Raw genomic sequence first — 24782 nt, 5'->3', positions numbered from 1 at the left:
TCTTCACGAACCTGTATGACAGTGTCCGCATTATGGGCATGATTTATGATATCTCTTAATTTACGAATATGATCATGAATTCCAAGAAAGAAACAATATTGATGCAAACACAATGCAGAAACAGTGAACTTAATTAGAAAATTTAACACAGAAGTGTCATCATGTCTAGAAAAAAAATATATAAATAAAATGCATGATCCTCCGAAAACCAAAAGATTCTATTTGGCTATTTGCGCGTTAACTATGAGATTGTAAGATGGAATAAAAACCCTCGAAGAATTTCCGAGTAGTCCCATCAAAATGTTATCTATTCAATGATTAATAAGAATATTGAATTGTTTAAAAGTGAAGAATGAGAGTAAAGTACCCGCTGTGAGGGGTTCGATTGGGAGTAAGTTAGAAATTGTTCCTTTTCCTTGTTATTATGAATGAGAACGGAATTGTGTGCTACGAGGCGCGTTGATGGAAATGCAAGTTTGAAAGATGGATAAGGAGACAACATTTAATGCTATCTTCTTCATTCTTATGTCCTTCTCCTTGATTTTACATTATAAAATATTTAGGCTTTTCAAGCTCCTAACTAATTTGTAGTTAAAATTATTGTAACGCCTATTTGTCTCAAAAATCATTTTATAACGAATTTTCAAACATGCATTCTAGTTGGTTAAAGCCGTTAAACAGTATATTATATGAGTTTATTGTAAACTTCTCTAACTGAGTTTGATTTCCTTGGATTAAAAAAAAAAATCTACAGTTAGACTTGTTAGTGGCTAGGATTGAACTGGTAAAGTGTTAAGAAATAGAATTTGTGAGTTTGACCCTTAGAAGTGCAAAAATGCTAGAAGTCGTCTACAGAGACACACAGAGAGAAGTATTTGTGTATGGTGGTGCGGTACATTTGATCGAGAATGCTTAACAGAACTTGAAATTAGGATATTACAATCACGTGAATTGGCAAATGGTAATGCTTGATCTAATTACAAAGAATGATGGGTAAGTTTAGATTAAAATTCATAAATATAAGTTTGAATGACGAAGAATATGTTTTTGTAAACTTCAATTTGATCATAAAAAAAATGAATTTATTATAACGTGGTTCATGCTGATTTTAAAAAACTATAACGTGGTTCATATTTGATATTTGTTATTTAAAAGTACATAAAAAATGATTTTATTTGGATAATAACAATTAAACTATCTTACTTGAAGTTAACGGAAAACAAAACTTTTAAAAAGCAACCTTGATAGTACTTTGAGTTGAACCTCAGACTATTAGGAAGTTTATAGAGATAAAAGTAAGTTGGGAGTGACCAAACATTATCCAAACAAGCTTGAGGCCCCTAACAATGTGGATTTGCATTGAATCCTCTATAAGAATGTCCTTTCTTTAGTATAACAACCACGGGCAAACACGCATAAATATTTAGAACTCTCTAAAAATAACAGCTTGATTAAATCATTATCTGCCAAAAATGCTATACTTTAGATACAAATTTCACTACTATATCTTTTCTCATCCCAACCAACCTTATTATATGCGTCTATATAATCTATAAACTTACGCTGATGTACCTCAATTTCCCAATCGCAATCCAACAATCCAGATTGATTATTTTGAATTTATTTAGGTGATATTGTAGGTAACTGATTATTGGTTTTAAACCTTGGACATGGACTGATTAAATTGTACATAGTCCTACCAAGAAGGTTTTCAGGATTGCCAAGATCAAGATAACAGAGAATAACAATGTATGATAAGAGGGAGCATAATTTATAGTGCATACAAATATTGAGTGGAAACCATATTTGTTTTTATCAGAGCACTAGCAATGAACGAGGCATTACTTCTCCAATCAAAGGTTAACGATGGTAGGCTTGTAGTCAATCGCAACGATTTTCTCCAGGCAAGGAAGGAGCAAATTTGCATATTCAACATGGGCAGGATGAGCTACATACTCTGCAAGGCCTTCTGTACTCTCAAAGGCTGATTCAAACACATGAGTGAAGCCTTGATGCATGTTTTCAGCACTTACATCCTTGCCCCTATAGTACATAATTCATATATTGCTTTGAAATGTTTTAATCAAGTCACTGGAAGGAGTTCAAGTTTAAATGTGTTAGACAGTAAAATGCAACGCAATAGTTGAATGACATTTCTCAATCACCTATATATAATGTTTCATATTATTCTCTTCTAACATGACAGCAGATAAGTCTAACAATCAAATCTTCTATTTTCTATTCTTTTATGCCTGACCTGAGCCACTAAAATTGTAAAATTTGCCAAACACTCGTAGTCTTGGTCATAAGGAAATTGATGGTAATGAAAGCTAAACCATCATCACATATTCACAAAATAGTCACTTATGTTTTAAAAACTCACTTAAGATGACAAAAATAAGCTATTTTGACTCTTTAATAAGCTGAACTAAACATGTATCTCACTAATATCATACTTGCTTGTTTAAATAACAAATGACCCTATAATGCAGAAAAAGCAAAAATCATGTTCTGAAACCCTAGAATTTTAGCTATGGATGGACCACTAAGTATAACATTTATGAATACTAAAAGCACAATATCCATTGGATCAAAATGTAGCCATAAATAAATTGAAAACCAACCCAATTAGTGATCCACTCTGCTCATCAGTAATTAGTAGTACTTATTCATCAGCTAACCTGGGCAGCCCATTTTAATGAACTTATTAAAAAAACAATATTTTGGTCAACGGTTTAGCTTTTTCCTTATCAAAGTTGGTTGTTGAAATGCATTGCAAGTGTGAGAAAGAAAAGAAAGACATAAAAAAGAAAGTGATGAAATAAGTAAGTACCAATGGAATGAGATTGACTAGATCGGCAAAACTCTTGATGAGCTCTTCAATCCGCTCTGGGGCAATGTCGTCATTGAACTTTGCGAGGACTACGTGTTTCACTATTCCTTATGCTTCCTCCATATCTTCATTCACAACAGAACAACCAAATCTCCTTTATCACCATGTATTATAGGCATCTCAACAAAATAAAAAATAGAAAATTTATTGAAAATATCAAAGTATTTTTGGCTTTTTTCTCTAAACCATTTAAAAACGATGTGGTCTATTCCTAAATTATAAATCTAAATTCTCATCTTGTATGAGAGTGTTTTCTAGTTATTAATTTCTATATATTTTAAAAAAGTCATCAATAATTTAAAAAAAAAACTTCACAACTTGATAACTACAACTATGGCTATATTAGAAGAATTTATCTACAATTTTAATAAATAAAATAAAAAATTAAAATAAGAATCAAGGAAAGCTAATTTGTTTTGCCTGCCCATAACAGATAACAAGTGGTGTTAAAAAAAACTAATCATTTCCTTTATTTAGGTTATTAAACATTCTCCGAAAGTTTCGAGTATAATATTGAAATTTTTTCAACAAAACTAATAAATCTAGGTGTAGTTTTAGGTGTAAAAAAGAAATTAGACAAAAAGGTCAAACACAGAGAAAGAAGAAATAAGACAAAGTGAATAATGATTCACAACTTCTCGGTATTGTTAGAGTTTCTTTTTATTTGTTTAATCCTCCTATGCAATCCAATGTATAGAACTTAATGTGCAAACTAAAAATCCTAACTTTGTCTTTATCTTCTCAATTTAAGATAGGGTGAAACACTTAATGCAAATCTTATTGATCTTATTCAATATGTCCTTGATGTAACAAGTGTCAATATATCTAGCACAACCAAACTAATCAAGAGATTGATTCGAAGATATCCTAATGGTGTTGAGGCAAAAGATTATTACATGTTATGTTTGAAGGATTCATCAGGGTGTTCTCGATGTAGTCAAGTCCACTAAAATAAAACTAAAAGCAAGAGAGAATTCTATATCTTGAATTTTGTTGCATGTGAAATACAAAGAGACATTGATCTCTATATTGATGGAAAGTCACCATATGATACTTGTAATGATACTTTCTTACTCCTAACATATGTTAGTGTTATCTCCCAAATTGTTGATATTATTGTTATCATATACAATCTTTTGGATAAATAATTATGAGACAAGTGTAAGAACTTATTTAAAGTTATAAAAGTAATATATAAAAAATATTTTTTGTATCTATTTCTATAATTAATATTTCATCAAGTTATGAATAAACTCTCATTTTATAGAGACTTATCAAAGAAACATTCAATTAAAATATTTTTAATCTTTTTAAGTATGGTTAAATTTAGCTTAAGTCTTTCATTTTTTTTAAATTTTAATCTTTATAAAATTTAAAATAATCTTTGTTTTTGTTTAGTTATGACATGACATTTATCTAATCAAATGTCAACAACCATTTTAAGATGACATATGAAATAACATGCCAAAATGCATGCAATTAAATAATTAAAAAGATAATTTAATTTTAAGATTACAATAAAATAAAGAGTAATTAACCACAATTATATTGTTGTGGCGTTTTAAAAATCACAACCCAAGGCCAACCTTGGACATTGTTCAGAGATACAATGGTTCAGACAGAAATGAAACTAAAATAATTTAAAAAATTCTATATAGTGGTACAATAATATTTTCAATATTGTTTTAACTAGATTAAAAAAATTATCGTTTCATGTCTCTTTTCTTTAAAATTAAAATGTGATAGGTAATTTGGAATATTTTAGTTATTTATAAATTCATTTTAAATGAATTTCAACTAACATTAACATATTATTATGTAATGGATATAATTGAATTAAAGTGTTTATTTTTGCTAACATAATAAAAAACAAAAATTTAAACTCAAAAGAAATAAAACTAAAAGCTAATATACTAATAAAGAAATTAAAATATATGTAAGCTTTATTCATAAATGATGAAACGATGATAATTGTATACTTTTTGGTTGTTTTGTTTTACAAGCTCTTCCGATTTTGATCTATTCCTATATTAAATTTCTTAATTTTTAAAAAATGGACATTGGCAATCGTTATACATTACACTAGATATCTCAATTATTTAAAAAATATTACATTTAAATTTTTTTATAAGGACGGTTACCCTGTAAAGGCTAAAAAACAATAGAATAATTTATAGAATTTTATGCAATGATAGGGGATGATTATTGTAATTTACTTTTATTAAAATATGAGCGATGTCCGGGTGGACTAGGTAATTAAGTAGTCTATGGTAGATAAGTTTTGTTAAGCAGTTGAAATTACAATTTTATACTTAATAATATTTTTGTTTTGTTTTTTTCTTTTCCATTTCTCTCTCCGCAACCAGCAATCAGCAACGACAGTGGCACACGGTGGAGAAGAACCTCGTCAAGGCTTTGGGTTATATATACAGGGAATATGTGAAACTTTCAAGTGTATTAGTAGATTTTAATATTTAAAAATAATAGCTTAATAAAGTCATTATTAAAATGTCATTTTAAAATAAATTAGTTTAATTTCTAAATATTAAAATGTGATTCTAAAACGTCATTACCAATATAAAAAAATTAATACAATCAATCAATAAAAAATATTTTTAAAATAATTATTATAAAAGTTAAGATACATAAATTTGTGATTGGATACTGATATTCTTTATATACAAATTTCACTTTTCTAAACCCAAATCACCCCTTACATGCCTCTATATTGTCTATAAACTTACAGTGATGTACCCCAAATTTCCTAATTGTAAGCCAACAATCCAGATTGATCATTTTGAACTTATATAGGTAAAATTATAGGTAACTGATTATTGATTTTAAACATTGGAGTGATTTAATAGTACATTCCTATATCAGTAAGGTTTTTAGAATTGTCAATATCCAGACAACAGAGAATGACACTCAATATATGACTCGGGAGGAGCGTCGTAGTGTACACAGGAATTGCTTAGATAGGAAACCAAATTTATTTTTATAAGAACACTAGCAGTGAACGAGGCATAACTTCTCCCATCAAAGCTTAACAATGGTAGGCTTATAGTCAATCACAATGACTTTGTCCAGGTAGGAAAGGAACAAAGTTGCATATTCAACATGGGCAGGATGAGCTGTATACTCTGCAATGCCTTCTGTACTCTCAAAGGTTGATTCAAACACATGAGTGAAGCCTTGATGCATGTTTTCAGCACTTACATCCTTGCCCCTACCATACATAGTTCATATACGGGCATTAGAGATATTGCTCAAGCCACTAGAAGGGGTTCAAGTGCAAATTCTTGGAAAGTAAGATGCAATGCAATACAAGTTCCATCTTTCTTAACATGACAGCATGTAAACTTTAACAAAAATCCAAACCTTCTATTCCTTTAGGCCTTGCCTGAGCCATTGTAATTGTAAATTTGCCAAACACTCTTTATGGTGTCTTTGGATTAGATTCAATTTTTCCATAATGAATTCTAATTCTATGTTGAAAGCCAAAGCAAGCAACAAATAGTTGCTTCCAATTTTTAAATTTGAAATCGAACCCAATTAATATTCCACATCCACTCACTCTGCTCACCAGAACTTAGATCTCATTCATTGGCTAACCTGGGCAAACCCATTTGAATGAACTTATTAAAAATTCAATTTTTACGGTCAATGGGGTTTACTTTTTGCTGACCCCGTTTGTGTTTTGTGTAGACGTTGATGTTTTTTGCCCTGATCTAAGTGGGTTGTTGAATTGCATTGCAAGCGTGAGAAAGAAAAGAAAAGACATAAAGAAGATGATACCAATGGAATGACTTCATGGGTGGGATGAGATTGACAAGATTGGCATAGTCCTTGATGAGCTCCTCAATCCGCTCTGGAGTGACGTCGTCCTTGAACTTTGCAAGGAAAACGTGCTTCACAACTCCCTTTGCTTCCTCCATTTCTTCTTTCTCAACAACCTTATCTGATCCCTTCTCATCGAGTATTGTATTATAGACCTCTCAAAAAAATTAAAAATACATAATTTATTGAAAATATCAAAGCTTTTTAATTTTTAGGTTAAATTGCTCTATCAATCAATCCCCGTAGTTTTGTCAAATTTTTAAGGGTAAATAGCCACCCTCCTGCTGAGCTAGGGTTGATTGGCTCTGCAAGCTGGCGATATGGGCACCCTTTTCCCTAGATTGTAGTCCTTTTTTTTTTTCTTTCTTTTGTTGTTTCTTTTCATTACCCTACAAAAAGAAAAAACACAATTTCTACAGTCACAAACATCTAAAATCACAAATATCTCTTTATTCCCTCTCTCTAAAATATCTATGAAGTTTACATAATAATTAACATGCTCAATTGTACAATTTTAAATCAAAATAAGATTGAACAGTCAAAATTAGCTTTCCTTGTAATCTCTCACATGATATACTTTTACACATACAAACTCACGGTTTTCAATTTAAATAAATCAATATACTTTTATTTCACTTAATTTCTTTAGGACTGAGATTCCTATAAATGAAAACAAAAAGTTATTAAAAGGAGTTTCGTTATAGAAAAAGAAAACAAGTTTAACTTAATTAGTTAAACAGAGAGTATGATTTCTTATCAACTTTCCTCTCACTTGTTTCTTTGATTCCTACAAGCCAAACAAGTTATAGAGAGAGAAAAGAAGAAGAAAAAGAAACTAAGGATGAGCACAACAATATTTCCACCTATTCTCCATTAATGACTCCAAAATGATTTATTTATGGGTTTGAAAACATGTTTGGCAAGCTAGAAAATAATAGGGTGTACTGTGTAGTGTTTTTTTTGTATAAACAGGAGGCCTAATTCCCCTCCCACCTAATCAACTTATTTTTTTGGATAAAATTGTACTTTTAATTGTCACTCTATGCCCAAGCTGAAAATCAAATTCAAACCTTAATTAAGAAACTCAATTACCAAACCACTTGTGTCAATAAATTTTGATGATAGTGTGTATTGTTATACTCAAATTACTAGGAATTATATACTTTAAATTTAATAGGCCATTGCACTGATATATGCACTCGTGGAGTCATACAATGATTATCATTTACTACATCCGGGGAAGATTTTTTTTTTTTAAGAAAAAAAATCACAGTAATAGATACACGAACAAAATCACAAGTTCCAAAAGCAGTGAAAATTGTTAAGTATTTTGACATTCAAAATTCCTCTCATAATTTTACAGGAGAGATTGCTTAATTGTAACAACAGATATACCAGGGGCCAATTGAGACATTCCTGCCCCTGCCACGAACTCTACAAAATCCAAAACATGCCACATATTGGAGTGGTACAACTCATAGAAACTGTATAATTATTATAATGTACAAATTGTTAGGGGGGAGAAAATGCACCATTAATTAATGGACTTTGTCACAATTGACAACTACGACATCACGTGCCGGAGTGACAGTGTGTCACGTTAAATGGAATATCCGAGTAGGCACTGGAGCATGTAAAGATAAATAACAGCATTAGCAGGCGACCTCCAATTCTTTATAATCTTCCCTGCAATGCAGAATGCTGAGATGAATTTTAAATCAAAACACCATCTCAGGGAGATGGGAAAGTTTGAATTTAACACGAGAAATGCATGAATGTACTGTTCGGGATTTGTTTGACATATGAACAGAAATTCAACACATAATTCTCTATTGATTCACAGTTACACAACATTCAATATAAACAAGTTTCAATTATTAGACACGGGTAGAGTTCAAGCAATTTCAGCTGCAAAATATAAATATCTAGAAAATATCTCATAAGATCATTAATGTATCTTACACTAATTAGGCTAAAATTAAATTATCTAAAATGGTTTTACTAGTCTGTTCCAAGGATATAATGATAAATTTATATTCCATCTCCTTCCCTCCATTTAAATATCTTGGATGATCTCTTAGGAGTAGTTTTCTCAGTAGTGATTATCTGATAGAAACTTGGGTATTCATGGGATGCCTAAGTTCTACTTCGAGTAGTATGGGATGTTCAGTGTAGTGTACTTAAGTAGTTTGGTTCTCTACCCTTGACAGCTAGTTTTTTAAGGGAAGATTCTCCAGGTGCTCAGGTACTTATTAATTGGTATCGGAGTGAGCTGGCAGTATCTCAAAAAAGGTTACTTGCGGAGGGGATGACAAAAAAGGCTGAGTGAAGTGTTGTAGAGTGCAGCTGCCATGACGTCAGCTTTCAAGGATGATGCTATGATAGGGACTTGGGTATTTTATGGGGTGCTTAAATCCCACATTGAGTAGTATGGGATGCTCAATTGAGTATTTAAGTGGCTTGATTCTCTCACCTTTGACAACTAGTTTTTAAGGGAAGGTTTCCCTAGTGCTTGGTGCTTACCAATTATTGTTAGGAAACCACCATTAGTAGTTAGTTACAATAGGTTAGTTAGTTACCTATTTGTTGGTTATATTAGTGAGTTAGTTAGTTACATGAGATAGTTTGGTTAAGGCATGTTGCCTATAAATAAGAATGAGTGTTGAGAAGGAGGGGGATATCTTGCCAGATTGTGCTGAATCTAGTTTTTTTTTTTTTTCAATTTAATAGGAATTTAAAAAGAATGGAAGGAATAAACGGGTGATTTTATCAGAGACAGGTTGCTTGACATATGCAGGAATGGCAAATCTTCCTAGGGTAATAAATGATGACTTAATTTCATCAGGAGTCATTTTACTTAAATCTGATAAACAGTCACTTCTGTTACTGAAATTTTAACATTGTTCCAAACATCTACTAAGTAAAACTTGAAATATAAACTGCAGACCAGTAGTTTATTTTAAAACAAATCAAAATGGGATATAGAAGTATTAGAGATTAAATATTTCACTTACAATCAGGATGAAAATTTACTGCTCTCCACTTCTGCATCTGAGGATTTCACACAAGTGGAAGATGAACAATGGCATCTAGGTTGTTCTTTGCAATCCATTTCTGAGGATAGGATGAATAAGATGATTCAAGATCAATCTGCCAGACCATAACTCTCGAGCAGTTGTGCATTAAGCCCTCCATTTGACTTTCATCTTCAACCACCTGCTCAATCAATGTGCTAACCTGCATATAGAAAAGCAAATTTGATCGAGGCACAATTTCAGGTTGTATGGTTCTGAATGCTACTTTATTGATGTTACCTAGTCTGATTAAATATGTTTTCACAGCTTGGGTCAGACACAGAAAATAATGTTACAAAAAAGATAAAATCACTAAAAAAGAATATATATATTAATTTACTAACCCACAAACTTTCCTTGACCGAGTCAAGTTGCCTGATAGGTTCAAGAGTGGGGCGATGCCACCTCTTTGGATCCCATAGTATTGTACTATTGAAGGAAAAACCTGGCATTTCAGCATGAAATCTTTTAGATTTCCCATTTGATTCATTTGTATGCCATCCAATTACTCGACTTCCATTACAAATGGGCCCTTGCAAGACAATGCTACTTTTATCCCCTGATAATCTTGCTACAGTCCATGTTCCAAATCGCCTGCAAATCAAAATGAGGATATCTCACAACTAATAAATGAATGAAAAAGCCATTGAAAAAGAAAAAATAATGTAGGAAAGACAAATATGCTAGAACATTCAGCATAACCCAATTTGTTTGAAGAGTGAGAGGTGAATAACAGAAACATTGTCACACTACTCGTTAGTGTTAACTGTTTACTTTCCTACACACACACAAATACATAACATTATGGCACCAAGTGAATCAACAACACTTATGATGACCGTCCCTATACCCCTCCTTAAATAGGTTAGGCAAACAAAATCTGAACCATGTCCCTTGTCCTTAAAGAAGTGACAATCAGAAATTCATAATAAGTTAAATGCAGGTATAGTTGTTGTTATCTTATCCAAATTGCCTCAATACATTACATATCAGAAACATTCGACTATAAGTTGCATCAGAGTAGCTATAGTGGAACAGAAGCAGAGAGACGTAAACAAAATTAATATCTCAGAAACTAGAAAGACCTTGTTTCTCTCATTTGCTGAAAGAGGTCCAATGAGTAGATGTTATCATCATCTGCAAAGTAAACAATTCCATCAAGACGATGAATTTCAATGTGAGCCATTGCAACATTTCTTTGAAGAATGCTCCTATGGCTTGGGTTGGTTAGATTTGTTTTACAAACGAGATGCCTGTACATAATCCCACTACTCCTTAAGATGTCAGCAGTTTCTTCAGATTGAGAAGTCATCTCAACAACAATCCACAACAAGGGAGGTGGGACCAATTTTAATGTCTGAGACAAGCGATGCAAGTAATATGCTTGAAATAGATGATTGTATGTTGGGGTCACAATTATGAGAAGCTTCTGAGACTCCAAAGATGGATTTTCACTGATTTGGCTATCTGAGACATTATATGCTACTCCATCTATTAGTTCCTGTTCTTTCACAGTTGAATAAAAAGTAGCATTAAAATTCACAGCCTTATCGATCGATGGCGTCACATTTATCTTTACATTCTCAAATGGCTGGAAATTCCCCACAGCAGATATCATCTCAAAGGAGAAGGCTTGTTGTTTTGGCATGATATTTGAGGACATGTGTGTTGATGCAAGTGGGATGAGTCCCATAGAAACACCAACAATGAAACAAATGAAAAAATGGAAAAGCACCTTCCTCCAAAGCTGCCCCCTTGGCTTTGATCTCTCAAGAGCCCAAAAAGACCTCGGGGAGAAAACACCAAACACAAGTGCACGGTAGTCCAATCCAACTGACGGTGAGAAGTTCTGGGGACTCGACGAGGACTTCGACAATGGAGAAGCTACTGAACACACTTCTCCATTTGCTACAGTTCCAACTCTAGGCACAGGAGACAAGGTTCTTCTAATAGATGCCATTAACAGAAACCCAAACCAATGTATCCCCAAATGTGCACTGTGAACACGGTTATGGCAGGAATGTATCCAAATTCTTGAACAATCATAAACTCTTCTTGTCTTTCAAAGCCAAAAACAACAACTGTCATGACCAATTGGCATTTACCAAGAGCTTCCAGATGACCATGTTACAGAGCCAAAGGTGCAAAATAAAGCTGGCATAATAAAACAATGTAAGCAAAGCATATCAGGTCAAGTACATAAACAATGTAAATTGCAAGCAATCCTTCCAAGAATATATCAAGAGTAAGCCCTCTCAAATCCCTCAAAATCCGCAAAGCACATTTCATAATGCATATAAAAATACTTTTTAAGTGTCTATAAAACCAAACAAAATGAGTTTATTAATCAATAATGAAGAAAGAACCACTAGAAACTGTGAAAATGCACATACCAAATATCAAGGTGTCTTGTATAAAGATAGCATTTTTAGCAACATAACAATTTGACACTGGAAGTTTGGAACAAGTTGAGTTACACAAATGACAGCGAAGCAGAATGAAGCAGCACGATTCTTCCAACTTTCCAAACAAGTGGGGCATTAAAAAAGTAGAACTATGGCAAAGTTGAGCTTTGAGTGATGCCCTTCTGGCGCAACTAGTTCTAAGGTTGAGGAAACTGTGCTGGTCTTAGATCTAAATGGAAGGAACTTCAAACAAAAAAAGAAAACAAATCCTGCAAAAAAACAAGAAAAAGGAAAGCAAAGGAAGAAAAAAAGACATAAAGACAGGGACAGTGCTATGTTTCTTTAAAATTTTAAAGAAAATTTAACACCGCTTTTGTCATGTGATTGACGATGTCAATGGGCGAGACATTAAAGGAAAAAAAAATGAATCTATATAAAAATTGCTATCAAGATTTGCGATTGGGTAATCCTATGAGTCCAATATAAAACAAGTTTTGTTTATAATTAAAATAAACAATTTTCTTTATTGATAGAAAATATATAAATTTTACCATAAATCTTTACTAAAATTAGTGGTCTTTCCTTACCTTGAAAGAGTTACATTTTCACCTAATCTAAACTTTTATTCTAAATAAAAGCGGGTCTCAGGCCTAGATAAAAGAAAATATTGTATATTCAGAAAAAAAAAATATTGCATTAAACTTTTAGTAAGTAACGTATAATTTGTCAATATGCTAAACATAATTGTTGTAATTTTAATGTGCAACTAAGGATTAAAATAACCACAATAATTTCATTAAATTGTTATAATTGTTTGAACAATAAATAGTAAATGTTTCTGAGATAATGGAGTAAATGTTAGGAGGAGACTTCATCATTGATAAAAGTTATTGATACTCGACGCTTACAATCAAGGTCCCAGGTTTTATTTTTAATTTGAACATAAAATTATAATTGAATGTATCACTTTATTTAAAAAATGTACAAACCTGCTAGGAAAAAATAATTGGCCGCTGAATATAAGTCTCTTTCCAAATATCTTCATCTCTTGGTCAAAGGAAGATTTTATTAAACTTTTAATTGATGAAAAATTGTCAATATATCAAACATAATATGCAACAGAACTTGTTGTTGTTGTAAGTTTAATATACAATTAAACTGGTTGTTGTTGTAGGTTTAATATACAATCATCGATTAAATTGATAATATTAATTTTATTAAATTGTTATAATTGTTTGAACAATAAATACTAAAGTTAGGTAATGGATTAGGATTTTAAAAGAATATTTTAACATAAATGTGAATTTTAAAAGAGTTTTTAAGAATATAATGACTTTTAAGATATTTTTAAAAAAAATTTATGATTAAGATTTTGTAGTTTGAATTTTAATGAATTTATAAAATATGAATCTATAAGATTTAAAAAGACATTATAAATTTTTAAGATCGTAAAGCATTCCGTCAATTTTTAAAAACCTTCAAAATTATATAAAAATCTAAGAATTTATTTCATTTAACATTTTATGGATAATTGTAGTTATTTTTACAATAACAATCACACAAAACAAAAAATATGTTCAACAATTATTTTAAATTTCATTTATATGTTTATCTTATTGTATATAAGTCAATTTCTCACATTGATTAAAATTATATATTTTTCATGTTCATATATATAACGACGGATTTAGAAAAAAAAAATTAGTGGAGGTAATGAAATTGTCCATAATAGCTTCATTGACAAAAAATATTATATACTTTAACAAATTACATTTAATATTATATAAATTTAAAATGATAAAGTGAGTAAAATTAGTATCAACTTATTTTCTCTTTTTATTTGGAAATTTATCTATTGGAGACAACATCTATTAAAAAGATAAAGTTAGTAAAATTAGCAATGCATATGTATAAGCACCTAATCAAAATGTCTCAAAATTAAAAAAAAAATTAAAAAGATCTCTCATATTATATGTTGTTGTTCATTGGTCTAAAAAGTAAATACATTATAAATATTTACCGCTTTTAATAAAGAGACAAGACATTATCTATGATAAGAAAAAAAATGGCAATCAACGAGAAAAAAAATTAAATAAAGCCTAAATTTTAGGAGTTCGAATGAGATTATTTTATATGTATTTTCTACTAAAAAGTCTCATGAATTCATTAAAATTCATCCTTAAAGAGAATTCATCCAAATTTATATATTTATACTTTTGAATACCACGAGATCTTTTTTAAGTTATAAAAAATTTTAATTAAATATCAACAAATTTTATTTAATTTCTTAAAAAATCTTAATAATCTTGATTGAATATCACAAAATTTATTTCAAATATTTAAAAATCTTGATTTATTGCCTTAAGATTTAAAAAAAAAATCTTTGAAAATCCTAATTGAATACAACCCAAAATGTTTTCAATGTTTTTAAGATAGTGGAGTAAATGTTAGGAAATGATTATTTTTTTTTCTGAATGTTAGGAAATGATCTCATCAAAAAGTGTATTCATCTTTAGAGTAAATAAGTAATAATATATTCACCAAAAAAGTAATGAAAAACTGTCTTTTAATTTAATTTAAAGTGTATCATCATTTAAATTTAGAAAAATTTAATAAATAAAAAATATGGAGTAAATGTTAGGAAAATATTTCATCAAGAGTGGAAGGTAGATTTAATAATATTTCTTTAACTAATAGTGAAGGTAAATTTTACTAAAGGATTTTTTTTTTGAGACAATAAAGGAGAATAATTTTTTTTATATGTAAGAATTAAATATGGTATTAAGGAATTTATAACATTTGCACATCTTTGCTTGAGTTATATCACCTTAATTAATTATTCATAAAGTGACAAATTACTATTTAGTTTATATGTTAAGAGACACTCACATTTAATAAATAATCATCTCTCAAAAAAATTATCTTAATGTTATAAAAAAACACTCAACACACTAAAATTTAAGAATGCTAATCTCACATTAAAAGAGTTCATTGATGTTAATGTTTTTATTTAATGATTTTTTTATTTCTTGATATATATCTTACATTCAAGTGTATTTGATTTGAGTGAACTCAAACCATTAATAGGTCTACTGGATTTTATTGTCTTTGACGGGATATTTTTTTGGGACATTAGTATAATTATTTTTTTGGGCTAAAGTGGGCTATTTTTTTTTCTTTTGATGTTTGCATGAATTATCATTTTTTATATTGGCTAGAATTCTTTTGGTCAACATTGTTCAAATTATTTTTTGATTAGCGTTGATTAGAGTTTTTTCGATTGACATCGATCATGATTATTTTTTAATTGATATCGGCTAGGTTTTTAGTAACCTTAGGCATAGATATTTTTAATAATGTTGATTAGGGTTTTTTCACTCAACGTTGCTGAGGGCCATTTATCAATCTATGTGGGCCATCAATTTTTTCAATTGATGTCATCTAAGAGTATTTTTTGGTCAATGTCAATTATGATTTATTAACCGATGTTAATTAGGATTTTTTTGCCAATATTAGTCGATGATATTTTTTATTGACGTTTGTTAGGATTTTTTCGACAATGTTAGTCAAGGATATTTTTTATCGATGTTAGTTGAGGATTTTTTTTGCTAACATCGATTAATTTTTTTTAGTCACATTAGTCAAGAATATTTTTGTTGATGTGAAACAAAAAAATACCACCGGTCACCTAAAAGAAATGTATTTTTATTGAGCATTTTTATTTTAAAAATGAATGAAATTCAATTGAGAGTAAAAATAAATTAAGGTAAATAAAAAAGAAGGATAATTTAAGATGATTAAGAGATAAAATTTTAACTATAAATTACGTATGAAATGCATATCCATATAAAAGGAATAAAGAACATGGATAATATTTATCTGGGAGTGTGAAAAGTGGAAATCTCACTCTACAAAGTGTATTTTTTAATTTATAGATATTATTCATCGAACGATATAATTTTAAGTTTGATGTACAAAAACACTTCAATTTAAAAAGGTAAATCAAATGATTTGAATCATTGTTGAGTAAAATAATGATCAATATTACACATACATGCATGACAAAGTATGCATATATTAAAATACAAACAGTTAATTTTTTAATTAATGATTAAAATTACTCACTTTACTTCTATCTATTTTAGAATGGACAACTTTTAGAGTAGATTATTATTATTATTATTATTATTTTAAAGAAATTAGAATATTATTTTTAAATCTAAATTAATTTCATAATTATTTAATTTCGAAAATTTTAAGCCCTTGTTGTTCTCTTTTTGGTCACCTTGTTATCATGGAATCGAAAGTCTGCGTTTGGGGAGAAGCCGGCTTATATCTTCCGTAAACATCGCCTTCTTCGATTCTGAACAACGCAAATACAAAATACTACCACTCTCCCACTCTTCAGATCCGTGCTTGTGGCTGAATCGCCATGGCCATGGCGATTAGGGTTTTTCTCATCCTTCTACTCTCTCTCTCATCTACTCATCTCAGTTACTCGCTTTACGAAGATCAAGTTGGCCTCATGGATTGGTGAGTTCAATTACTCTTATTTATTCACACGGTCAAAGATTTTTCCATCACTGAATGCTCCTTTAACACGTGCGATTATTCGATTTGTTTCCGTTCCATTCCTTCGATTCAATTCGTTTTCATTCGCCACTTGCAGTTATCGCCTGTAACCTCGATCTAATTTATAATTTGAAACTTGTTAATGTTGTTGCTACTTGCTGCTTAATCTAAAGTTTAATTGCTTTATTGATCGATTAACATCTTGAAGTTGAAACATGTTTAAACAAGGAATTATCTGATTCTAATGCTTGATTTGCCTTTTGTGCATTTTGGATATTAGTAACTATTGAATATTATGTTTGGCTACTAATTGTAGGCATCAACAGTACATTGGGAAAGTAAAACACGCTTTGTTCCATACTCAAAAGTCTGGGCGAAAGCGTGTTTTAGTGTCCACCGAAGAGAATGTTGTAGCTTCACTCGACCTTCGTCATGGAGAGATTTGTAAGTCTGATTTGTTTAACTACTCTTGCTGACTCCATTAATTTAGTTGTTATGAATGTAATGTTTTCTATAAATCCAATAAAATATCATCAACATTGAACTTAATAAGGTTGAACTAGTCTTGCCAAGTAATACCCATTGTTTGCTTAGCTATTTGTTTTCATTGTTTTGAATCAGAAAATGCTGAACTGTGTTTTGTTGCTTGCAGTTTGGAGGCATGTTCTTGGAACCAACGATATTGTTGATGGACTTGACATTGCCCTGGGAAAATGTATCATGCTTAACCTTTGACTGTGTAGAACAACACATGCTATTCTTTACTGTACTGAAAATAGTTTTACTGTACATTTATAGTTGATCCTTTCCCATTCTTTTTTTTTTGTGCTCAGTTCAATTCAAAACTTGTATTTTCCTTGAAAATATATATATGTTTGGATGCCAACTGGATCTGATTTCCTCTGCAAACATAACATGATATATTACCTCATAAAATGCATAGTCAAAAGCAGTTCTGTTGTTGAATTTTCTATTCTAATTCTCAACCGTGGTAGCACATGAAGATCTTGAAATTGGAGATCTAGATCCCAGGCTCGTCAAAAACATGCTTGCATGACTCTAATTGTGGGAAGATATCAAAGTTTAAACTGCTTTCTTACAAAAAGATAAAAAATGTAGTTCCATTTCCTCCCCCGTTTCAAGTGTGTAATATCCAAATCTCCTATCCTTCTTCCCCTATTTATATCTAATAAATCCCTCTAACTTACTAACTAACTAATCAATATCCTAACTGTAGTAACTAACTCCCCTTCCTCATAGTCCTAACATTATATGCATGTTTGAAGGCAATAATGTTCTTTGTATTTTTTGTCCCTTTTGAGTAATGATGTAAAATCAATTGAAGGATGTCAGATGTTTGCACGACTGCACAACATTATCACAGACTTACAATGATTTCTTAGCTTCAAGTTTCATTAATTAATCTTTGCTTGTCAGCATGTTGTTACTTTGTTAGAGTAAATTGTTTTCTGTATTGAGATTTTTTTAAATGTTTAGCTTACATTAGTGATCAAATTCATTAAGTTTGCATTTAAATGCTTCAGATGTCATAACTCTTTCCTCGGATGGGAGCATATTGAGAGCATGGAACCTTCCTGATGGACAGATGGTTTGGGAGTCTTTCCTTCAGGGATCAGTGGCATCAAAGTCAATATTATACATTCCAGTGAGTGAATAGTTTTTTCTTGTTGATTTTCTAAATACTATATTTTTTTGTAGATTTATCTGAAATGTGTTTTTCTTATTGGGTAAAGTAAGAAAGCCTGCAAGTTGTAAAAGGCAAAGAGAATAGTATTTGATAAAGGGTATAACATCCTGTAGAGTGATGAAAAGGACTCGTATAGAGTGAAACATAAGTATTACATTTAGACTTCTAATTCCCTGGGACATGATTAGAGAAATGCTCCTTGAAATATAAATTGAGTTAAATGCCAATGCAAATTAGGTGACCTAACTAAGTGCATGGTGCTAATGCAAACACATCTCCACAGTAACCTTCCTTCCTCTGCACATGAACACTGGTTTTTGAGAGAACACTAGAACAGGATGGTGTTGTTTGTAATACACTAATACATGATTCCAGGTAGGTGACATCAGTACCCACCTAATGGGAAAATACTGTTGTTATTGTTGTTGCATGTGTGAAAGCCCCAAAACTAAGTTACTTTCATTGAACAGAGTCTGAAAGTTTGAAGTAATTTGGCCAACCAAAATATTTGGACTCATGCCCCTTATCCAGTGAAGTCTCCTCATGTACCTAATGAACACCTTCAGTATTTTTTGTGATCACTGACATGAACCTGCATTAGGCTTCCCTTTTGCTGTCACAAACCTGTTGCTTTATTTAACTGTAGCTGAACCTAAGTGTATGAGTGTTTTCCATACATGGGCAATTAAGTGCTGTTTTTAATTGTGCAGAAAAACCTGAAAGCTGATAAGGATGATTTGATCCTTGTTTTTGGTAAAGGTTGTCTCCATGCTGTTTCCAGCATAGATGGTGAAGTTCTCTGGAAGAAAGATTTTGTGGGAGAAAGGTATGGCAGATTTAGAGTTTAATTAGCAAAATGTTCTTTTTAAAGCTTGACTTGCCATTAACACTGTTATCTTCATATTTGCAGCATTGAGGTTAACCATATTATTCAGTCTACTGACGAGATATATGTAGCTGGTTTTGTTGGTTCTTCAAAGTTTTATGTGTATCAATTGAATGCTAAGAATGGAGAATTGCTAAACAATGATCATAAAACACTTGCTTGTGATACTTTTGGGGAATTATTATCAGTCTCAGGTGATAAGTTTGTCGTGTTGGATAAAACGAGGTCTAAGATATTAACACTAAACATCAAGAATGGAGGGATTAGTTACAAACAGAAGCCTATTTCAGACCTCATCAAGGATTCATCTGGACAGGCAGTAATATTACCATTAAGGCTTCCAGAGTTGTTTGCATTACGTATCAATTCCCTCGTTCTTTTAATTAAAGTGACAAATGAAGGTGAGTTGGTGCTGGTGGACAAAATTGATAATGCAGCAGCTGTTAGTGATGCTTTGTCCATTTCAGAGGGTCAACATGCTTTTGCATTTGTTCAACATGAAGACAGTAAAATTCACCTCTTTGTAAAGGATGTTAATGATTGGAATGGTGATTTGCTCAAGGAAAGAGTAGTAATAGACCATCAAAGAGGGAACATTGATAAGATTTTTATAAACAATTATGTGAGGACAGATAGATCTTATGGTTTTAGAGCATTGATGGTAATGGAGGATCATTCACTCTTATTAGTACAACAAGGAGAAATTGTCTGGAGTAGAGAGGATGGTCTTGCATCAGTTGTAGATGTAACAACGTCAGAACTACCTGTGGAAAAGGAAGGTGTATCTGTGGCGAAAGTGGAACAGAACCTCTTTGAATGGCTTAAGGTATGCCTTTTTTTTTTTGGAATCAGCTTAAGGGGTATGCCTTTGATCTTTTTAATCAGGACATCACCCTGCATGATTTATCATGCACACATTGGTTTACACTGGTGTAACCATGCAAGACTTAGCACTCTTATATCATTTAATAAAACTGTATATAATGTGTTTTTTACTGATCCAACATTGAAATATAATTGTATATTACCTTATTTGTCTCAAATAAAAATAAAATAAAATTAAGCAACAACAAGAATATGATCAAATGGTTCTTATTTCATATATTTCAAAAGTATATATTAACATTTACTTTGATGTATATCAATGGTGTATCAAGTAATTTTGGATTATTCTAAGATTTGTAGACATAATCTATATGATAAGAACTTTCAATCCAATAGCAAGTTTTGAATCTTGATATAGATTTATCCAATAAAAAGTTATTGAATGATGCAAGTGACTTTGACTTGCACTAGTGTAAAGTGATCTCATTTTTTTTTCTAATAATCAGAACAGTCAGCAGTGGGCCCATGCTTTGCATGGGAAAAAGCCCTCAACCCATAAAATCAAAATTCAAAATTGCACTTCACTCTCACAGAGGTAACCCAATTGCCTTTTGGAGGGGGAAAAAGTAACAGAATGCTGAGATGTGCAACTTGCGCAGACAATTTTATTATATCTGTAGATTAGGGATTGAGGTTTTTATGTGGATATCATTAATTACTTTTCTAACGGTAAATTTTTTATGCATTGATTTATTATTGAAAGGGACATGTGCTGAAGCTCAAAGGAACTTTAATGATTGCAAGCCCAGAGGATGTAGTAGCTATTCAAGCGCTGAGGTTAAGGAGTTCTGAGAAAAGCAAAATGACTCGTGATCATAATGGTTTTCGTAAGTTGCTTATAGTACTTACAAGGGCAGGAAAGGTTTTTGCTTTGCACACTGGAGATGGGCGTGTAGTTTGGTCTATTCTACTTCATACTCTGCGTAAAACAGAAGTTTGTGAACATCCCATTGGGCTTAACATTTATCAGTGGCAGGTTCCGCATCATCATGCATTGGATGAGAATCCTTCTATCCTTGTAGTTGGAAGATGTGGACCAAGTTTGGCTGCACCATCTGTTCTTTCTTTTATTGATGCATACACAGGGAAGGAACTCAATTCTTTGAGTCTTGCTCATACTGTTGCTCAAGTTATTCCACTGCCTTATACTGATTCAACTGAACAGCGTCTGCATCTAATTATAGACACAAACCAACACGCATACCTATACCCAAGAACTCCTGAAGCTATTGGCATTCTGCAACGTGAATTTTCAAATGTGTACTGGTACTCAGTTGATGCTGATAATGGTGTTATCAGAGGTCATGCCTTGAAGAGCAATTGCATTCACAAAGTAGTGGATGAATACTGCTTTGACTTCAGGGATTTATGGTCTATTGTATTCCCATCTGAATCAGAAAAGATTATTGCAACAGTAACAAGAAAATCAAATGAGGTATGGTGCCTTTGGCATTGAGTTTTTATTAATTTAAAGAGCATTTTTTATAAAATAAAATTGATTGTTATATTGCACTTTGTCTGTAGTTACCTTTTCATGTTTTCAAAAAATATAAATCTCCTGTCATATATATAAACTTGCATTATTTAAAATCCTTATTGCTTCTAATAAATACGAGTGTAGAAGTTGCCTTTTCCTTAAGGTGGGTTTTATTACTAATCAATAGCATTAAAGAATGGGTTTAAATTTGGAGGGAGTTCACAAATGGATTTTTTATCTGTCAATAATTTTTTGTATCTATACTGTTCTCTGAAGGGTTTTCTCACATATTCATACTTTATAATGATCTTTTTTTTCCATTGAGTCTTAGTCATTGCTTTGCTTCTATATAAATTTGTTACTCCATTTTTCCATCTAGGTAGTTCATACTCAAGCAAAAGTTATGACTGATCACGATGTCATGTATAAGTATGTATCGAAGAATGTACTTTTTGTCGCAAATGCAGCACCAAAAGCCAGAGGGGAAATTGGAACAGCCACCCCAGAGGAGGCATTGTTGGTCATCTATATCATTGATACTGTGACTGGTCGCGTATTGCATCGCATGGCACATCATGGTTGCCAGGGTCCTGTTCATGCTGTAAGTTTGTGAACTACATTCTCATTTAAAAGGTGAAAGCTATTTTTTTTTTTAATTTCTTACATGATTATTACTTGTATAGGTATTTAGTGAAAACTGGGTTGTCTACCACTATTTTAATCTCAGAGCACACAGATATGAGATGTCAGTTGTTGAGGTCTATGATCAGTCTCGAGCGGTATGTCTATTAACTTGCATATCTTCATTTAATGAGCCTCATTCTCTCTTGTTTTGTCATATTTTATTATCATTTTCTGGGTGCATGATTTTTGTGTTCATTCTTTCTTTTCTTTGGGGTACTAATCTATGCTCATTCTGCTGTGATATCCTTTAATGTAATTAACAGGATAACAAAGATGTCTGGAAGTTTGTTCTTGGAAAGCATAATCTTACATCACCCATCTCTTCTTATTATCGACCAGAAGTTGTAACAAAATCACAGTCATACTTTTTTACCCATTCTGTGAAAGCAATAGAAGTGACTTCGACGGCCAAGGGTATAACCTCTAAGCAGCTTCTTATTGGAACAATTGGTGATCAGGTAACTCTACTGAGTTTTTCAACTTGAGATCAACAGAAACAATCTGCTTTTTTTTTCCTCATCTAATTCTTCTATGAAATCTTACATTTTGGGTGTCAACTGGGAACTTTTTTCCAGGTTTTGGCACTTGATAAGCGCTTTTTGGATCCCCGGCGCACACTTAATCCCTCACAAGCTGAGAAAGAAGAAGGAATTATTCCTCTTACGGATTCATTGCCCATTATTTCTCAGGTATTTTTAGTCTGTTAAATAATTCTCAATGTATGGTGATAGCGTGTTTCTAATCTGTCTAGAATTATTCCCTTTTTCATAGTAAATATTAAATAAATCACTTTGCTGGTGAGGGGGATAGAGTACATTGAAAAGAGGAGAGGGGTTGGGGACCTATTTTGGATGACAAAAAAATGAAGGCTATGCTCTTTATCCTTAAAGATAGTTCGGAGGCTAAGCAGATAATGTGCACCCATTAATATATATATATATATATATATATATATATATATATATATATATATAGAGAGAGAGAGAGAGAGAGAGAGAGAGAGAGAGGGCATATCATGAGAGGAAACATCTTATATGAGAGTGAGAGGATTAAATCTGGGACGTATAACCATACATGGAGGGTTGAAATTTAATGTAAAAAAGTCACGTGATTTTTTAAGTGGTCACATTACATTAAATCTTGACCATCTATGTTTAGTTATACGGTCCATATTTAATCCTCTCACTCTCATAAGATAGCTTTTTCTCATATGATATGTCTCTCTCTCAATCTGAGTAAAAAATAGATCTTTCTCTCATATGACCGTGTCCATGCATAAAGTGTGCAGTAAATTTCTGGTATGATTTATCTGCAATGCAAACAAACAAGTTGCATGCATAAAGGTTGAATGAACTGCAGTACTAGTAATGAATCACTATCATATTGAGGTTGGAGAAGTATGACTTCAATCCCTTCTTTTACTTGCTGCGGTCATCATTTGTATATTTCCCTCAATTGGCAAGGGTAGTAGGTCTACTTAAGCAAATACGTACAAATTAGTAAGATTTGCATTTAGCAATAACTTCAACCCCATGTTTCTCCTTGAGCTTAATGTACTCCTTAACATGAATTTCATATTCGTTCTGCTTGAATTTCTGCAGTCCTACATTACGCATTCCCTTAAAGTGGAAGGTCTTCGAGGCATTGTAACTGTGCCTGCCAAGCTGGAGTCTACATCTCTCGTCTTTGCCTATGGAGTTGATCTATTTTTTACTCAGATTGCTCCTTCTAGGACTTACGATTCACTAACTGAAGATTTCAGCTATGCTTTGCTTCTTCTAACAATTGTTGCACTTGTAGCTGCAATATTTGTCACTTGGGTATTATCCCAGAGGAAAGATCTACAAGAGAAATGGAGATGATCTGTCCTCCATTTTTGCCTTATAATTTCTAATTTTGAAGTTTTAAGTAGTTTTATCTCTGTTTTCTTTGTTAGTTATTAGTTCGGATTTTGAAATCTTTTGTAGCTTGAATTGCAAAAGTAATGCAGAATTCCATTAGGTTGAATGGAGGATGTTTTCATTTTAATGATGTAAATTGAGGAGTACGAAAGATAATCATGAAATTCCGATGTTTGACATGAATGTTTTATCATTGTTGTCAAGGTAAAATATTCAGATGTTTCTTTCATGCCGGAGCCATAACTTTGATACATTGAAACTGCAGCAGTTGTTTAGTTCAGGGTTGCTCCAGGCATTCAATGTATCGAAATAATGGATTGAGATTCTCCACAATTTTTAGAAGAACTGCATATTGGTCGTATTCATTAAATTGTTTTATTTTTAATAAAATTAATTTATAAATATTGTTCAATAAATCCAATTTTAAAAAAATTATGTAATAAAATATTTTATTATAAAT

The 24782-nt window shown here is 31.6% G+C and overlaps 3 protein-coding genes across 4 annotated transcripts; 1 reads left to right on the top strand and 2 right to left on the bottom strand.

Annotated features, from left to right (window-relative positions):
- Positions 1-5796: 5796 nt before the first annotated feature.
- Positions 5797-7089, bottom strand: LOC100791148 (stress-response A/B barrel domain-containing protein HS1). Its single transcript, XM_003526436.4, has 2 exons — positions 6689-7089; positions 5797-6119 (listed from the first exon to the last, which is right to left on the bottom strand). Exons 1-2 carry the CDS (start codon positions 6826-6828, stop codon positions 5930-5932), a joined length of 330 nt encoding a protein of 109 aa, XP_003526484.1. The 5' UTR covers positions 6829-7089; the 3' UTR covers positions 5797-5929.
- Positions 7090-8058: 969 nt separating this feature from the next.
- LOC100790621 (probable beta-1,4-xylosyltransferase IRX9H) lies at positions 8059-12626 on the bottom strand. Of its 2 annotated transcripts, none has more exons than XM_041016349.1 (5): positions 12198-12626; positions 10890-11958; positions 10149-10398; positions 9745-9967; positions 8059-8431 (listed from the first exon to the last, which is right to left on the bottom strand). In XM_041016349.1, the coding sequence occupies exons 2-4, from the start codon at positions 11762-11764 to the stop codon at positions 9791-9793; spliced, it is 1302 nt and encodes a 433-aa protein (XP_040872283.1). In that variant the 5' UTR covers positions 11765-11958; positions 12198-12626; the 3' UTR covers positions 8059-8431; positions 9745-9790. The 2 variants fall into 2 exon arrangements, with proteins under 2 accessions (XP_040872283.1, XP_040872282.1); XM_041016348.1 differs by having other exon boundaries at positions 8059-8416; positions 12198-12624.
- A 3850-nt stretch (positions 12627-16476) lies between these two features.
- Positions 16477-24428, top strand: LOC100790095 (ER membrane protein complex subunit 1). Its single transcript, XM_003526434.5, has 12 exons — positions 16477-16742; positions 17098-17225; positions 17434-17496; positions 18326-18447; positions 19200-19315; positions 19400-20201; positions 20964-21695; positions 22117-22338; positions 22421-22516; positions 22685-22879; positions 22997-23110; positions 24023-24428. The coding sequence occupies exons 1-12, from the start codon at positions 16642-16644 to the stop codon at positions 24281-24283; spliced, it is 2952 nt and encodes a 983-aa protein (XP_003526482.1). The 5' UTR covers positions 16477-16641; the 3' UTR covers positions 24284-24428.
- Positions 24429-24782: the final 354 nt, after the last annotated feature.

The sequence above is a fragment of the Glycine max genome, chromosome 6, assembly GCF_000004515.6.
Source record: "Glycine max cultivar Williams 82 chromosome 6, Glycine_max_v4.0, whole genome shotgun sequence".
Taxonomy (NCBI): Eukaryota; Viridiplantae; Streptophyta; class Magnoliopsida; order Fabales; family Fabaceae; genus Glycine; species Glycine max.
Note: the sequence above shows the minus strand (reverse complement) of the source record. Positions and strands in the feature narration are given on the sequence as shown.

What these genes read in the sequence shown, in the direction of transcription:
- LOC100791148 (XM_003526436.4), bottom strand. Translation starts at nt 6,828, where the DNA reads ATGGAGGAAGCAAAGGGAGTTGTGAAGCACGTTTTCCTTGCAAAGTTC. An exon ending in CCCATGAAGTCATTCCATTG is followed by an intron (nt 6,120 to 6,688) that starts GTATCATCTTCT and finishes TATGTATGGTAG; the next exon opens with GGGCAAGGATGTAAGTGCTG.
- LOC100790621 (XM_041016349.1), bottom strand. Translation starts at nt 11,764, where the DNA reads ATGGCATCTATTAGAAGAACCTTGTCTCCTGTGCCTAGAGTTGGAACT. An exon ending in CAGCAAATGAGAGAAACAAG is followed by an intron (nt 10,399 to 10,889) that starts GTCTTTCTAGTT and finishes TTTGATTTGCAG; the next exon opens with GCGATTTGGAACATGGACTG. An exon ending in CGGTCAAGGAAAGTTTGTGG is followed by an intron (nt 9,968 to 10,148) that starts GTTAGTAAATTA and finishes TTCTATATGCAG; the next exon opens with GTTAGCACATTGATTGAGCA.
- LOC100790095 (XM_003526434.5), top strand. Translation starts at nt 16,642, where the DNA reads ATGGCCATGGCGATTAGGGTTTTTCTCATCCTTCTACTCTCTCTCTCA. An exon ending in AGTCAATATTATACATTCCA is followed by an intron (nt 18,448 to 19,199) that starts GTGAGTGAATAG and finishes TTAATTGTGCAG; the next exon opens with AAAAACCTGAAAGCTGATAA. An exon ending in AAAGATTTTGTGGGAGAAAG is followed by an intron (nt 19,316 to 19,399) that starts GTATGGCAGATT and finishes TCATATTTGCAG; the next exon opens with CATTGAGGTTAACCATATTA.